The sequence below is a fragment of the Amblyomma mixtum genome, chromosome 7 (genome assembly GCF_055824585.1).
Source record: "Amblyomma mixtum isolate Tamu chromosome 7, ASM5582458v1, whole genome shotgun sequence".
Lineage (NCBI taxonomy): Eukaryota > Metazoa > Arthropoda > Arachnida > Ixodida > Ixodidae > Amblyomma > Amblyomma mixtum.
Genome location: NC_143018.1, coordinates 21549264 through 21563899, shown reverse-complemented (window position 1 = coordinate 21563899; position 14636 = coordinate 21549264). Strand labels below are relative to the sequence as shown.

The window sequence follows — 14636 nt, the reverse complement described above, 5'->3', positions numbered from 1 at the left end:
GTTTGAAAAGAGATTAAACGTAATTCGCGTTTTTACCGCTGGACCTCGTCTCACTGTCTGTCTTCGCTTTCTCTCGCTGCCGCTGCAGGGCGCTGGTGTTCCTGGCGCACGGCTACGCCGAGCACTGCCACGTCCCCTGCTACGATTCCCTGGCCAGGACGCTCGTCGAACTGGGCTGCTACGTGTTTGCCCACGACCATGGTAGGTGAAGGGTGCAGGGGAAACCATAGCATGCCGATGACGCCTTTAACATGGCATGCTAAATGCCTCGAAGATGCGCACGTTGTAGGCTCTGCCGAACAGCATAGTCTGTTCGGCTAGTAAGTGTTGCACGTCCTTTAGATTTCGCACAAGCGCAGACAGATGGCAAGGGAGACTGGAAAGAAAAAAAAAACACCATGAGCTCTTTTTCCCAATGCTATTTCAGTAGTCCTCAGGCATGGATGTTTGGACCTTCCTTCATAAAGCTATCGGGTGAAATATTGGGTTATCTACTGAACATAAGGTGGCTACACTTACGTGTTTCTTGCAACTGACATGCAATGATCAACATCGCGTACTAAGCAGGACCGCCCTTCGTCAGCATTTTCGTATGCATTTCGACAAATACAAATTTTTTTTTTACTGCTGCGTCATAAAGTGAGATTAGCCCGCTTCGCTTATCAGAGCGCGATAAACTGGAAGTAGGCAGTGGTCGTCTTGAACTGCACTTGCCCTTCGGACGTCCACGATACCGCAAAAAAGCAAACATGCGTATGTCACCGCCTGAGAATTTTCATGTCCTCTTTTTCCAAACGTGAATATTGACTGTGTCAGGCAGTATCTTACTGACTTTCTTTACAACTTTAGAACGAATTCCTTCTTTTTGAGATTTGAAAGAACGCGTAAGAACGCATGTTTAGGCGGAGTTAATCGTGACGAAGTGAAATGTCTGCTACGAGAGTCGCCGTAGGGGACAGCTGCGGATTGATTTCGACCACCTTCTTTGTCGTGCAATGACATCGCGATGCACTCGGGCGTCCTTTGGATTTTACCTTCATTGAAACGCGGCCTCCACTGGCGGGCTTCGAACCCGTAACCTTGGGCTCAGGCAGCCGAACGCCTGAAGCTTGAGCAACCGCGGCTGATTAAAAGTGTTGCTTCTCAAGCTGTTATTTACTACGATGTAGATTAAAACAGGTACGGCTGACATTTGATGCTGTGCGCGTTTAAGCCTAATGGGGAGTGCCGCGGTTCGCGTCGCAGAGCGATTCGTGCTGTCCTTGGCACGTATCTTGGGGACGTACTATATCTCGACAAAATCTCGCTGTTGTGTAAGAGCGCGTTATTGCGCGTCTCAGTTACGTGACGTTCATTTCAACGAAAGAAAAGGGAAGTTCTGCCGCGCCGTAAGTGGCTAACTCAAGGTCAGGTTACAGATCAAATAGCTTGATTCAAGGCAGTGTGAGAGGTGTACGCTTGTCAAGAGTATTCGTAGCTTTATGAGGATTAAAAATGGCGATTAGTTTAGATAATATCAACGTGTTTTCCTAGGAAGGATGAGCGAGTTTACTGGAATGTGGATTTAAAAAAAAAATGTCGGCATCAATTGCCGTGCCGGCGTATCCATAGAACTGAATTTGGATATCGGAGATGAAGTGTGTGATTAGCAGAAATGAAGTTCCTTAATTTCGAGCAGGCGCGCGAATGGTGCGCGATTTACATCGCATCACTTAGCCAAACGTAACCGTTATAACTTACACCGTCATCACCTTAACTTAACATCACTTGACATAAAAATGTGACCGCAACTTAAGATAAGATAACAGAAGCTAACATAAGCTAAGCTAATATAACACACCACATAACATAACAACCTATCACATCTCCAGGTACACAGGAACGAAAGATTTCTTTTATTCATACAGTACCGCTAGCTTTGTGAAAAACCGCAAGCAGGAGTAGGACATGCACAATGCTTACAAAACAGGCAAAACAAAATATAAACGAATGCACTGAAACGCACTGCTTCAGATTTGGAAAACGATAGTGTGAACCTTATCGAAAAAAATGGAGTATCAAACAATAAGCGCATAGTTATTGTACAAAATTTTTGACTAACAAATTTAAGCAGCATGTTTAAAGCACGTTTTTTTTTGCAACATATAAAAAAAAAGAACAATGACAACACGATAAAGTATTGCCCGGACAGTGGAGGACACGACTTGAAAGAAAAGCACATGAACACTTAACGCACTGAACGGCGGGTTCGAACCCTGGTACTCAGGCTCAGTAGCCTAGCTGGCCTAGCGCGCTAATCACTGAGTGATCGCTGTCTTTTTTTTCGTTATTGCATGGAAATAGTGCCGAAAAGGAAAATCTAAGCATGCTTACGCCATAAAACACCAGACCACCAAAGCCCAGCATGACCCCATTTTCCAGATCATCAAAAGTCTGGCAGGCCCACACATGCAACCAGCTAGGCGGCTCTTGCAGGGCAGCATGTACTCCCCGTACCAAAGCGCATTGTTCACGAAACACAGATTTCTACTACCATGATGATTCGGCGTGGCGGTCCATCATGCGGCTCTTCCAGATACTAAATAGTCCCAGCAACAGAAATAGATCATATGGCACAGCACACTTTTTCTCCACAGGCAAAAAACAGATGCTGTAGGGTGTGATGTCAAGAGGGTGAGCCAAAGCTGTCGGTGAGCCACTCCTCTGCAAGGGCCACGCTTTGTAGCAGAGGTTCATTCTCCAAGAATCTGAATACCGGAACGGGCATTGGGCCTCAGCTAAATGTTTGCTAGTTATATCTGACACTGACGGAGGTCTATAGTGTCCGCGGTTAATAGTGGCAAGAATAGTACAGGAAATTCATTTCCAGCCGCTCTCCGGCAAGGGTAAATGAAGCGGCTGACCTTGTGTAGCACAAACTTCGTGGCACAGAGCCAACGGCGCACGGCGGTGCAAGTGCGTATGCTAAGCACTCAGCATAGCAGTTATGCCTGAAAGCCGCACACTCCTTCACGTGGCTGAAGTTGCCTTGTTGAAGATGAACTAAAGAGGTTTCCGACATGCTTAGAGGATCGTAAGGATCGTATTCTGTATAAATTTGTCCACCTTATATTTTGTATTTTATTGCGAAAAACTGATTTTGATTCTGAGTCCGTGAAACTTTCTCGAGTGACACGGTAAGTATTTTTGTGCTAACATTTCAAATGGTGACGTGTTCGCCGGTTGAAGCCGCAGCGGCGTCCAGGCTTCTCCGCATTGCGGAGCCCTGGGTAGGAGGCGCGTGATTTGTTTATTTATTTACTATTTATTTATGAATACTGCGACTTTGAGAAAGATCATAGCAGGTAGGGGCATAGCTCTGCCCGAAGCAAAATACAGGCTCGTACAAAAAACAAACAAACAAACAAACAAACAATTCCATACATACAGGCTGAGCAACGAGAATACCACGGCAAGCTAATTAACAACAAGTTTAAATGCTCTTCATATAAATGCAGTGCCTTTTGCCTCACAGCATCACCAGTTAGACTGTTTCGGACAGTGATGGTGATTACACCAAGAGTTTAATGTGCCATTCATCATCATATTTTGTCATCATATTTATTTCCATTGTGCGATACAAGAATGCGCATAGACATTGGTATTACAGGAAGAGGTTCCGAAGTAAACATTATCCGACTCTGATCATTGGGAGGCTCTATTGCTCAGCCCCGACCCGGGGACACAGATCAAGCTCCTCTAGCTGGCTGAAGACGCCGCCGCTGCCCAAGGGATAGCGGCCGCCGTTTAAGCGGGGGGCGATTTCGGGTCGCTCCTCTATATCCGCTGGTAATAAAGTTTCACCATCACCACCACTACTATCCGGGGGCCCTCCTATGAGAAAATGCATAATTTTAGTGGTTAACTTACACGGCAGTTAAATAACAGAGGGTCGTTTAGGAGCGAAAACCGGAAACTTATAATACAACAGTAACGAGAAGTAAGAGAACAGGTTAAAAAATTCAAAATACGCAAACAACGTCAGAACGGACAAAAAAATGGGAAAGGCCAGAGAAAATAAACTAGTGTGTGGAGCAAAACATACCAGAAAATAAGCAAGTCTTTAAGGAGTGGTGGAATGAGTGCAGAGTATGGAGTGATTTTATTTCTGACGGCAATGAATTCGAAGAGAATGACGACTTGTAGTATAATACCCTGAGAAATACGTAAATATAACGGCGGTGTTCACGTTATAGTGATTATATTAGCTGGAAGAAAAATCTCGACTAACACTTCCACTGATCAAGCATGCGTGGTAAAACTATGCAATAAGTATTGACGAGGTTAGAAAAGCTTACGCGATCGTTTGTGCAGTGGTTTCTTCCTTCGCCATTGTTTACTGCGCTGTTTTGCCAAATTATTTTGTGCCAGCTTGCCCAACGCCGTACCTCGTAGAAAAAAGTCATGTATGATTGGTGGAGAATGGGAAAAGCATACATGTCCTACAATGGACTCACTGGGTTGATGCTGCAGATTACTATTATGATTATTTTTATAGTAGTAGTTAATTTTGATGAGGTGTTGTTGATGGAATCGATCGATGTTGGTGATCGACCAGATCGATGGTGTTGATCTTGAAGTCTTCTAATGGTTCGGTGATCCGGCGATACGTTGCGGAACAGTCTGGACAACTTCTTCGGGACACTATCTACTTTATTGCGCGGGCGCTCACCGGCGACTTCCCTCCGATCTCTCCCAGACCTCGCCCGGTCTCCACTCCGGTGCCGGCCGGTCTCTCCGGACTCTCTCAGGCTCCGATCTCCAAGTCCCCCCCGGTCCGATCTCCGATCTCTCCCCCTTTTTCGCGCCTAAAAACTCCCCTTAAATACCTTAGCCCAGCATTCTGGGGGCCATTTTTGTAACCAATCGGAAATGCGCTTGTCAAAGCCAATCGGGAGAATTTTGTTGAAACCGAAGGAGCCAATAGCACGCCAGTGCTCACAGGGTTGTTGTTTACGCGAGCACCGTGCGAATTCCACGAAGACGTTACACATTTCCGCTCGGTTACAGCACCGACACACACAGACATACAAAAACACCAGCGGCGGCACAGAGAAGGCAAACACTCAGCCCGAACCGTCAGTCACGCGGTCTGCCGTTAAAAGCAATAAATTTGCACGCGACCCCCTCTGGAAGCCCCAGGGGTCCGCGCATCGGCCGCGTCTTGCGGCCCGAACGCGGCTTTGCAGGGCCGGGCCTCATCTTCTCGAAGCCGGCTACGGTGCAGTCCGCTAACGGCCGTTTTTGGATGCACTTTACCGCATCTGTTTAAACAAACCCATTCGAACGGCGCCGGAGTGGCGGCCGCTCGAGGAGCCCCGACAAACAGCTAACACACACAAAACGAAGGGGGCCAAGCTACCGGCTTTGGGGTGCGTGTGCGATGGGTCCCTGAGCCGCAACCCGGCAGCTCAACTGTAGTCTTTGTGGTTATCATGACGCAATGCGTAGCGTACACGGAGCTGCAGTGCGCACGAAACTCTCAGTGCCGGCAGCGGGATAAAAAATGAGGGAAAAAAATTCTGCCTCTGGCCATCCAACTCTCGGCCTCGAGCCCAACTGTACGGCAGGCAGCCATAGCGTTTCAAGGCCAAGGATGGTGGAGTGCCTGCCCGTTCCGCGATTCACGGAGGCGTGTGCCGGGGGCAGGAGATGTCCTTGATGCAGGGCTTGTTGGTTCACGCTACAAAATATTTTCACGGCGCAAAGAGGCACACCACAGGAAAATGGCGCTCTTTCTGTCCATTGCTTTCTGTCTTTTTCTGTGGTATGCCATGTTGCGCCGTGAAAATATTTTCACGGCAACTTCCTGCTGGAGGGCCTTGGAGCCCCGCCAGGGGGCCGGCCACCCCCTTTGTTGCAATCCCCTGCAGCTGCACTCGGATTGGCCGACGCAGAAAGCTGCGGCTACTGCGGCTACTGCCTGTGGTTCGGCACTGTTTGCCGGGGCAGTGTAATTGACGCTGTTTTTCTTCCTTTCTTCCTTTCTTTCTTTCTTTCTTTCTTTTTTTCTTTCTTTCTGTCTTTCTTCCTTTCTTTCTCTCCTTCTTTCTTTTCTTCTTTCTCTATTTCTTTCTTTCCTTCTTTCTATTCTTCTTTCTCTCTTTCTTTCCTTCCTTCTTCTCTTCTTTCTCTATTTCTTTCTTTACCTCTTTCTTCCTTTCTTTATTTCTTTCTCTCTTTCTTTTGTTCTTTCTTTCCTTCCTTCTGTCTTCCTTTCTTTCTCTCCTTCTTCCTTCCTTCCTTTCTTTCATTATTTCTTCCTTCCTTCCTTACGTTCCTTTTTTCTTTCTTTCTTTCATTCTTTCTTTCTTTCTTTCTTTCTTTCTTTCTTTCTTTCTTTCTTTCTTTCTTTCTTTCTTTCTTTCTTTCTTTCTTTCTTTCTTCCTTTCTGTCTTACTTTCTTTCTTTCTCTCTTCCCTTCTTTCTTTCTTTCTTTCTTTCTTTCTTTCTTTCTTTCTTTCTTTCTTTCTTTCTTTCTTTATGCCTGTTTCTTTCCTTCTCTGGATTTTGTTTCATAGTTTCCCCCTTTCCTTTTTTCCTTATCTTAGCGCCGAGGGTATCTGCGTTTACGAAAATCAAAAGCCGTATAAGGATTTTACGGTTGGCTACAGCCAGTGAATAAATGAGGAGACAAGCATTAATGGTTAAAAAGTTAACTGTTCGATATATGTTAACCAATCTAAGCACGTCTCAGCTGTATTGTGATGCGCTACACCGCTCACAATGCTATGCCGCAAAAAAAGCTCTCTTCTAATTCAAGAAGCGTATTTTCCGAACATGCCTTAGGTGAAACAGCCGGGTAAAAGCTTCGACGGGGAGAACTGAAGCACTTTGATAAACAGGAGAAAGTAGTGGCCTGTGGTATACAACGTCCCTGTGGTACGCGGTATGCATATAAGATGGCAACAGACGGAACGTTTACACGTCTTTGTCATCCGGCTGACAGTGATTGCAGCACATCGTTGAGATGATAGCAGTGCGTTCTCGCACCTCAATCTGGTACGTGTGTGTACTGTGGACTGCAAACATCTGGGAGCGTAGCAAACATTTAGAAGATAAAATTACTGGTTTATCAGAACTCTGATGCGAAAAATATGGGATATAAGTTGGATTTACCTTCGATGATTTCTTTAATGAATGCTTTTGCTGCAAGGCGAGGCGCCACACACGCTGCAGAATTTTCCAGGAGGGTGAGCGTGGGCGGAGGCGGGTCGGCGGTGCTGGTGGGGGGGGAAGGACAGCCTTTAGCTAGGGGTGTGTTTGGGGTGGAGGGGTGGCTTTGTAAGGTGGACCGGCTCCTCTCTTGTGCTAGAGGCTTCATCAAGGGAGTGACACTCTCATAGAGCCAATGGGGACGTTTTTTTTCTAAGGCGATGGTGGCGGCACCTGGGAGAGGGCGGTAAACGCATCAAAAATCCAATATGGCGGCGAGCGTTTAGGCGGCTGGTTGTGGCCGGTTGCTCGCGCTACAGTGCACTGTACTCGCGCGTTCCTAGTGCTGGCGGCCGCTAGCTCGATCCAAGCTTTGCAAATACTAGTGATTAACTGATCCCGCGCTGCATTCACGCTTGATTTGCTAAGTACTTACGGAATCTGCTCACTCGCTTTTGTATTTCGATGTGTCTGTTGATGTAGCATGGTGCATGGTGGCGAGCGGCGCGACTGCTTTTAAGCAGCTGCGCTCGCTCGAGAACGAAAAGCGTAAATGGTTTTGTACAAAGAACAATTTATTAAAAGAACATCAGCAGTGACAGTCGATGTTCAAAAAGTGATTTTAGACATCAGTGACATTGCAGTATCAGTAACAGGCATCCTAAAAATCAAAATAAAAAAAAACGCCATTATGTAAACCTAGAAGACATGAGCGCACAGAGAATGTATAGGGGATAAAAAAAAGGTATCGAGGCAGGTACAGTACACATAATAAAATGCTACATGACTGAATATAGGTTTGTACGCGATTTTGTAAGAGATTTAGGTAAATAGCAGGGAAGTAAAACATCTGATATGTATTGAAACGCATCAGTCTGCGGCTATGAATGAACACACGCAGTGAAAGGCAGCGAAAATTTTCAACCTTTGACTCGTGTAAAAGAAATCACAGTGCGTTGGGCTAGGGACAACATAATATGTTGCAGTGTTAGTTCTTCGTATAAAGACTCCAAGAAAAGCTCACTGTGTGACTCGACATGACGCTGCTGCAGTGCGAATGTCGCCGACGTCGCCGTTTTCGCTTGCGCGGCTGACCGGGCGTCGTCTGCTGGTCGTGTGCTTCCGCGTTATCAGCGTCGTCATCTTCGGAACTAATTTCTTTGATATCTTATTTTTAATACCTATGGCTGGTTATAATTTAGTTCATAAGTATGTTTTTATTATTGATAGTGATCGAAAAATTTCACTTTTATTAGGCTTAACTGCAGCCGCGTTTACCGCCGATACCAGCATCGCTGCAATCGTTTCGACCGTGGCGCACACCCTCGGCGCGGACACGCAACTTCCAACATGCCACAGACCTGGCTTCATTTCAGTAGACCTCAGATATCCATGCCCGACGGGTGGAGGATGAGAGTAGGACATCTTTCGGTGTAAAACGAGAAAGTCGGAGGAAACATATATTGTACGCCTTTACCCTCCCCCTCATCCATCGCTCACGGTGCCGGAGGCTCGCCTTCTTCGGCACATCCAAATGAATGCAGTTATCACCCCGTCTCGCCTCTTTCTCTATCGCTATCGATCAGACCCTTCCTGTGCCAACTGCCCCTGTATCTATGCGGACCTGGCCCATTGCCTCTTCTATTGCCCGGCTGCTCAGCAGTCGGGTTCCTACCCCCAACCTTCTTTATCCATCACCACCTGGCTCGACTGGTTTGGCGATGAAGGGGAGGAAGAACAGCGACTTCTGGTCGCCCAGGCGGTCGACATGCTCGGCCTGTAAATTATGGCCGAATAAAGGTCTTACACTACTACTACTACGTCACGGATTGTTACAAAGATGTAACAATCTATGTAATGCTCGAAAGGGCCCTTAGGGTAAATAAATGAAATAAATGAAATGGGCTGTTCGCCACGAAAGTGATATTAATCCGTTTTCATTGTTTTCGCCGTCCTCCTTTCCTAATTCATATCTCTTAATTTCTTCGCAGTGGGTCACGGCAAGAGCGAGGGTCCTCGGGGCACCGTCAAGTCGGCTGACATCTACGTGGATGACATCTTAACGCACGTCGACTTGGTCAGGCAGAAGTTCCCGGGAAGACCGGTTTACCTCTTCGGGCATTCCATGGTCAGTATATCCCACCCATTGTTCTTACCGGCGCACTCTGTACCTGTGCCCCGCGGCGCCTCGGCTTCGCTAATTGCAGATGCACTCTTTAATGCTCGATGCGGAAGCTTCAGAAATGTGGTGCTACGGCCTACTCATGGATACCTTTTTTCCCATAGCGACGATCTTCGTTTTCGTCTACTATTGCTACTTCCTTTCTCCTCTACGTTGTTCTTGCAGATTTACCTGGGTAAGGCAGATGAACAATGCAGCGTACATTTGAAGGTTGCATTGTAACCTTTGTATAGTAGACTTTTTAGGTGACAGGGTAACCTTAATATGCAGAGTAGATTTCCAAAGCGACACTGAGGACAATTTAAACCTGTCCTAGCTGTATCGATAGACTACCGCATTTTAACGAAAACGCTGTTACTTGGACCAAAAACAGAACTATTGGAAACTAGAAAATGCCAAAGTATGAAATACAGATGTTGCATCACCGAAAGATTTCCTAAGTAAACTGGTGCTGTTGATAGTTGCCGCGGATCTAAGAAACTAGGCTACTTCCATATTCATGTTACGACGATGATCATTAAGTCCTTGATTCCTTAAAACAGCGGAAAAGACAAGGACACAGATAGAAAAGACACACACAGCGCAGTCTTTTCTATTTGTGTCCTTGTCTTTGGGCTGTTTTAAGGAATCATTGTTCACCGGCTAGCCTGCACGTCTACCCTTATTAAGTCCTTTTTTGATGTAGTCGTCACGAGTTTTGAATCGAAAGGCGGGAAGCGTATTGATTGCAATTTTTTCAGCAATATATGCATCCATTGCTGCCGGACGACACAGCCAGAAGGAGGCATAGAATGAATTTTTACTCCGAACAAAAATTACATGAACTTGCCCTCTCTTTTCAAGGAGATTGCTAACGTTACTAACAAATACGTTACTAACAGTCTCTAAATAGCAGGCATTTAACCCAAGAACGTATTTAACGTAACGGGAACGGCTGACATGGAATTTTAGAGAGCGAGTTGGCGGGCTAATTGGTTCTTCGTCGCCGCGCTGTACTCTCACCATGAGATGCAATGTTTATATACCTTGGCATCGCAACGTCTGCAGTTCATGACCTTCCTCGAAGCGCCTCACGAAGGGAACGAAGCTTATCACAGGTGGCCGTGACGCCGGGGTATTATGTGACCAGTGCTGCCTGCTCACCACTTGACATGCCTATATGCCGCAAGATATGTAGCTATATTATGTTAAGCGAAAAATGGCTCTGCAGGAAAAGACGAGATGGTAACAAAGACACAAGCACCAACTATCAACTTTTTTGCATGGCTGTCTTTCGTATGAAACTAACTCTGAAATTAAAGTTGGAACATTCATTTCGGCCAACGGACGTGCTCGGAGCACTCAAACAGTGACGTGGTTTCTGCGGTCGCCTAAAAACTAGGTTTCCTAGTACATCGACATGTCCCAATAGTACTTCGACATGTCCCAGTTTTCAGTTACCGCGGACACCCCGTACAGTGGCTCAGAGGCTTCGTTCGCCCAAAGCGCTATAGTTCGAGGATTCTATCCTAACAGCAGCGGAATCGAATTCTTTGATGAATTCGATCTCCGCGTTCCGTGCCGTGTCTGTGCGCGTTAAAGAACTTGTTTGGGCCGAAATGATTTCGGCTCTCCACTGAGGCGCTCTTCGTTGCTCGAAATATTGCATCGACAACCGAAAACGAAAGTCGGTCGGTCGGTCGGTCGGTCGGTCGGTCGGTCGGTCGGTCGGTCGGTCGGTCGGTCGGTCGGTCGGTCGGTCGGTCGGTCGGTCGGTCGGTCGGTCGGTCGGTCGGTCGGTCGGTCGGTCGGTCGCTCGGTTGCTCGGTCGCTCGGTCGCTCGGTCGGTCGGTCGGTCGGTCGGTCGGTCGGTCGGTCGGTCGGTCGGTCGGTCGGTCGGTCGGTCTATTATCGATCAATCTACTTGTCAATCAATCGATGAATCAACGGAAAAGTAAATCATTGAATCAATGTATCAGTTACCACTGACAGCACCTGATTATTTATCAGCAACATGGCCGAGTGGTAAATCGCCAGGGCGCTTCATGTCGATATGAATGTATGTCATTTGCCGATTTCAAATGTTAAAAGTGCCGAAATAAAAAACGATTTCGATGTCATGGGACAGTGAGATACCTGTGTCCGAACCCCGATTTGGTCCAAGAAAACTCCGGCGAAAACGGGGTAACGCGTTTCGGCGGGGCTATTTATAACGTCGAATTGCGAAGAGATGACAGCTCTCCTAGCCGCGATTTCGTCGTCCGCAAACAAAGAGCGGAGAAAACCAGCGCAGATTCCCTGGGAGAGGGTTCGCTCAGGAAAGTGCTGAATAAGGAAGCCGGCGAAGAAAAAAAAGGAATGTAATCATTAGAACAGAGGAAAGGAAAGAGGCAGATTGAAATGCCGGGTCGACCTAGACGATCCGCGGTTTGGTGTCTGTGCGGTCATTACGCGAAGACTCACTCATCTCAGCAAGGGTTTGGAGCTGGTAAAGCGACAAAAGAAAACGAATCGAACAGGTATGACGAACGGAGGCGGCAATCGAGAGGCACATCAGAAGGACACGCTGATTTCAGAAAGTGAAAAACGAACGAAAAAGAAAAAAAAAATATCAGTAAGGACAGCTAACAAGAAATAAAGTTGTGTCGATCATCGCAGTTTTTGTAGGAAACCGGGCATGGAGCGGCGAACGAAAAATGGGGACGAGGATCCGATAGCGTAGGAAGCGTCGTCAGCAAAACGAGATTTTTTTGTTCTCGTCATGTAGCGTTCGTCGTGCTCGGTTGTCGCGCCGGTTGCAAAAACAATAAAAGAAAAACAGCATAAAAATACGCCGGCTTATTACAGATCAATAGCGGGGAAGTTCTTTGGGGTTTCATAATGCAGCGTGTGCGGTTTCGCGAGCTGGGAATAGTCTTGCCACAGCAACGACGTAATGGAAATTATTTCTTGCGCGTTCATTCTTTGCCAACAATCTCGGATGGCGCTTGCTTAGTTGCATCCTTCAAACAAATGAAAGCTCGCCGGGCTGAAGGAAAGCGGGTAAAAGGGGCGTTGTTCTTTGAGCTCAGGAGAGATCTTTAGTCAAGAGACACAAACAAAAGCAGTAAAAGATTAGCATTTGCAAATAACCAGGATGCCTGGTTAGTTCTTAGTAAATTGATAAAATAATTGGTCATATTTTAGCTGTTATTACCGCTTTCTACCTCCCCTCCTATTTGTCACGACGACACAGAGAAGTGGGGATTGTAGTTGATTTACATGCAGTTCTAGAAGCTTATTAAAGGACATTAAGCATTAACCTCAGTGAGAATTTGCTTCAGGTGTTTGCCCTCTCTCTACTCAAAGCGATGGAGAGCGCAAAAGAAGGACCAACCTAAACACACAGGTTTAGAAGACCCACAACTGCACTATCATCTTCCTGATTGCTCTAACTGTAGCTCCTCACTAAGGGTGTTTAGATTATACTCTTCAATCACCTAAGCCTTGTAAAGCCTTGTAAAGCCTGGTAAAACCTCTTAAAGCCTTTATGTGAGATAAAGATGTGAACACCAAGAATTTCGTCGTTAGTGGCCTCTGTACATCGGACATTAAATAAGCTGATAGGTACGTACGGAGAAAGATATGTTAATGCATTTTAAATTACGTAATTAGGCTCGTTTATCAGTGTCCACAAAACAACAAAACTGTGCACAGATAGTCAGGCAGATACAAATGTTCAGTAACGAAATTCAAGAATATTGCGTAACGCTCTGATGCAATAACACACTCATTCCGCCGTAGTCGACCACTTGTGCGTGAGCAACATTCGCAGCACATTCAGGCGTAAGCACTGCAAGCAAGAATCACAAAGGCCGAACAAGGGTGTGGTTCGGGAGCGGCAGGTCTGTCGCTTAGTTTACAGTCCGCAGCAGGTTGGCGAAAGCAGCATTCCCCCTCCGGGACCTACGCCTCTGGCTTATTCTCTTTTCTTTACTGAGATACTCTTCTAAAGGTGTTTTGTTGTTGTCATCTTTCCTACGGCACGCGTCATATATTTTACGGCTTTTGCGAGGGCCGTCAGCTGCGTTCTGGCACCCACCTCACTTTTGCTGCTCTTCTTCTTTGTGACGCCATCGCCTGTCGAGACGCGTCAACTGTCGTGTGCCTCGCGACGCGGCGAGAGGGCGCACTGGCAACAGCCAGGGCACACCGTGTCCTGTGTACAAACAGCGAGCAACGCCAAAAGAGAGAAAAGTTGTTTACCCACCGAAACGGTTCGACAGCTTCGCCCCCTCCTCCTCTCTTGTCCTTTGCCCCCTCGCCGAAGGTGTTATTAAACTGCGTGACAGATCGAAGCTGCCGTCGCCGTTCCAGACCGTTTCTCCAAATTTCGTCAGTTGAATTTCTTCTTATTCGTTTACCCCCGCCACGCCACCGCATCTTGCGTTGAAGTGTGGGGCTCGACCTCCCTGTCGCCCGCGCTGCGTGAGGATAGACATTTTTTTTTCTACCTCCCGCCGTCATCGCCGGGGAAAAGTCACGCGGTTCAATGGTTTAGCCTTTCCTGTTGGCGTTCTGTGTACTCCTGGTTCGCGTCGAGGTCGAAGGTGCTCCCCGGGGCTGTAGCAACTCCATATTGGTTTTGGCGGGTTAGGTCCGCGGGGATATGAAGCGCGGTTGAGTTTACTTGCACGCTTGTTTTTTTGAAGGCGACGCAGATGATGTGTGCGCCCCTTGTGGAGGCGCGCAGTGCCAAAATTTGGAGTTCCTTTGTATTGGTAAAGGTCGTAAGGCATTCATATTTCCCTTCATATGCACCGTGTACAGAGCGACATAGTGAAAAGCAAGCTGACTGATTTGAACGCCTTCTGCTGAGAGGGAACACTGCTGTAGGGTTTGGCCGCATAAACAAAACAAAAAGAAACAAACGCAGTATTCTTGTTAGGCAGCTGTGTTTTCTCGATGCCATTGACCTCGCTATTTACAACCTTCGTCAAAAGTAAAAAGCTCCAAGAGGTTTCCATGTCGGCTATAGTGTATTGTTCGCTATGCATCATCAGAGTCGAACATTTATTGTAGATGACGACCTCTCCGAAAGTCAGGGCTTACTCGGAGACTACAAGAGCCCCACTACACGTCCTAGAGGCAACTGCTTGGGCTCCATACTTTGGATAAAGTACACTGTTCATCTAGCTGCTCTTCCGGGTTTAGTGGCAAGCAACGTTTTGTTTCCCAAGCTGCCTATGTACTTTTCCTTCTCTTCAGCTTTCTGCTTACAGCCTTCATAATTTTGAGCGAA

General features: G+C 46.9%; 1 protein-coding gene across 3 annotated transcripts in view; it reads left to right on the top strand.

Annotated features, from left to right (window-relative positions):
* LOC149335213 (monoglyceride lipase-like) overlaps window positions 1–14636 on the top strand; it is a 54417-nt gene that overhangs the window by 29973 nt on the left and 9808 nt on the right. For all 3 annotated transcript variants that reach the window (XM_089551891.1, XM_089551889.1, XM_089551890.1), the window contains exons 2-3: window positions 89–201; window positions 9186–9322. In XM_089551891.1, the coding sequence (XP_089408017.1) occupies window positions 89–201; window positions 9186–9322 (250 nt within the window). The remainder of the gene's footprint in view (window positions 1–88; window positions 202–9185; window positions 9323–14636) is intronic.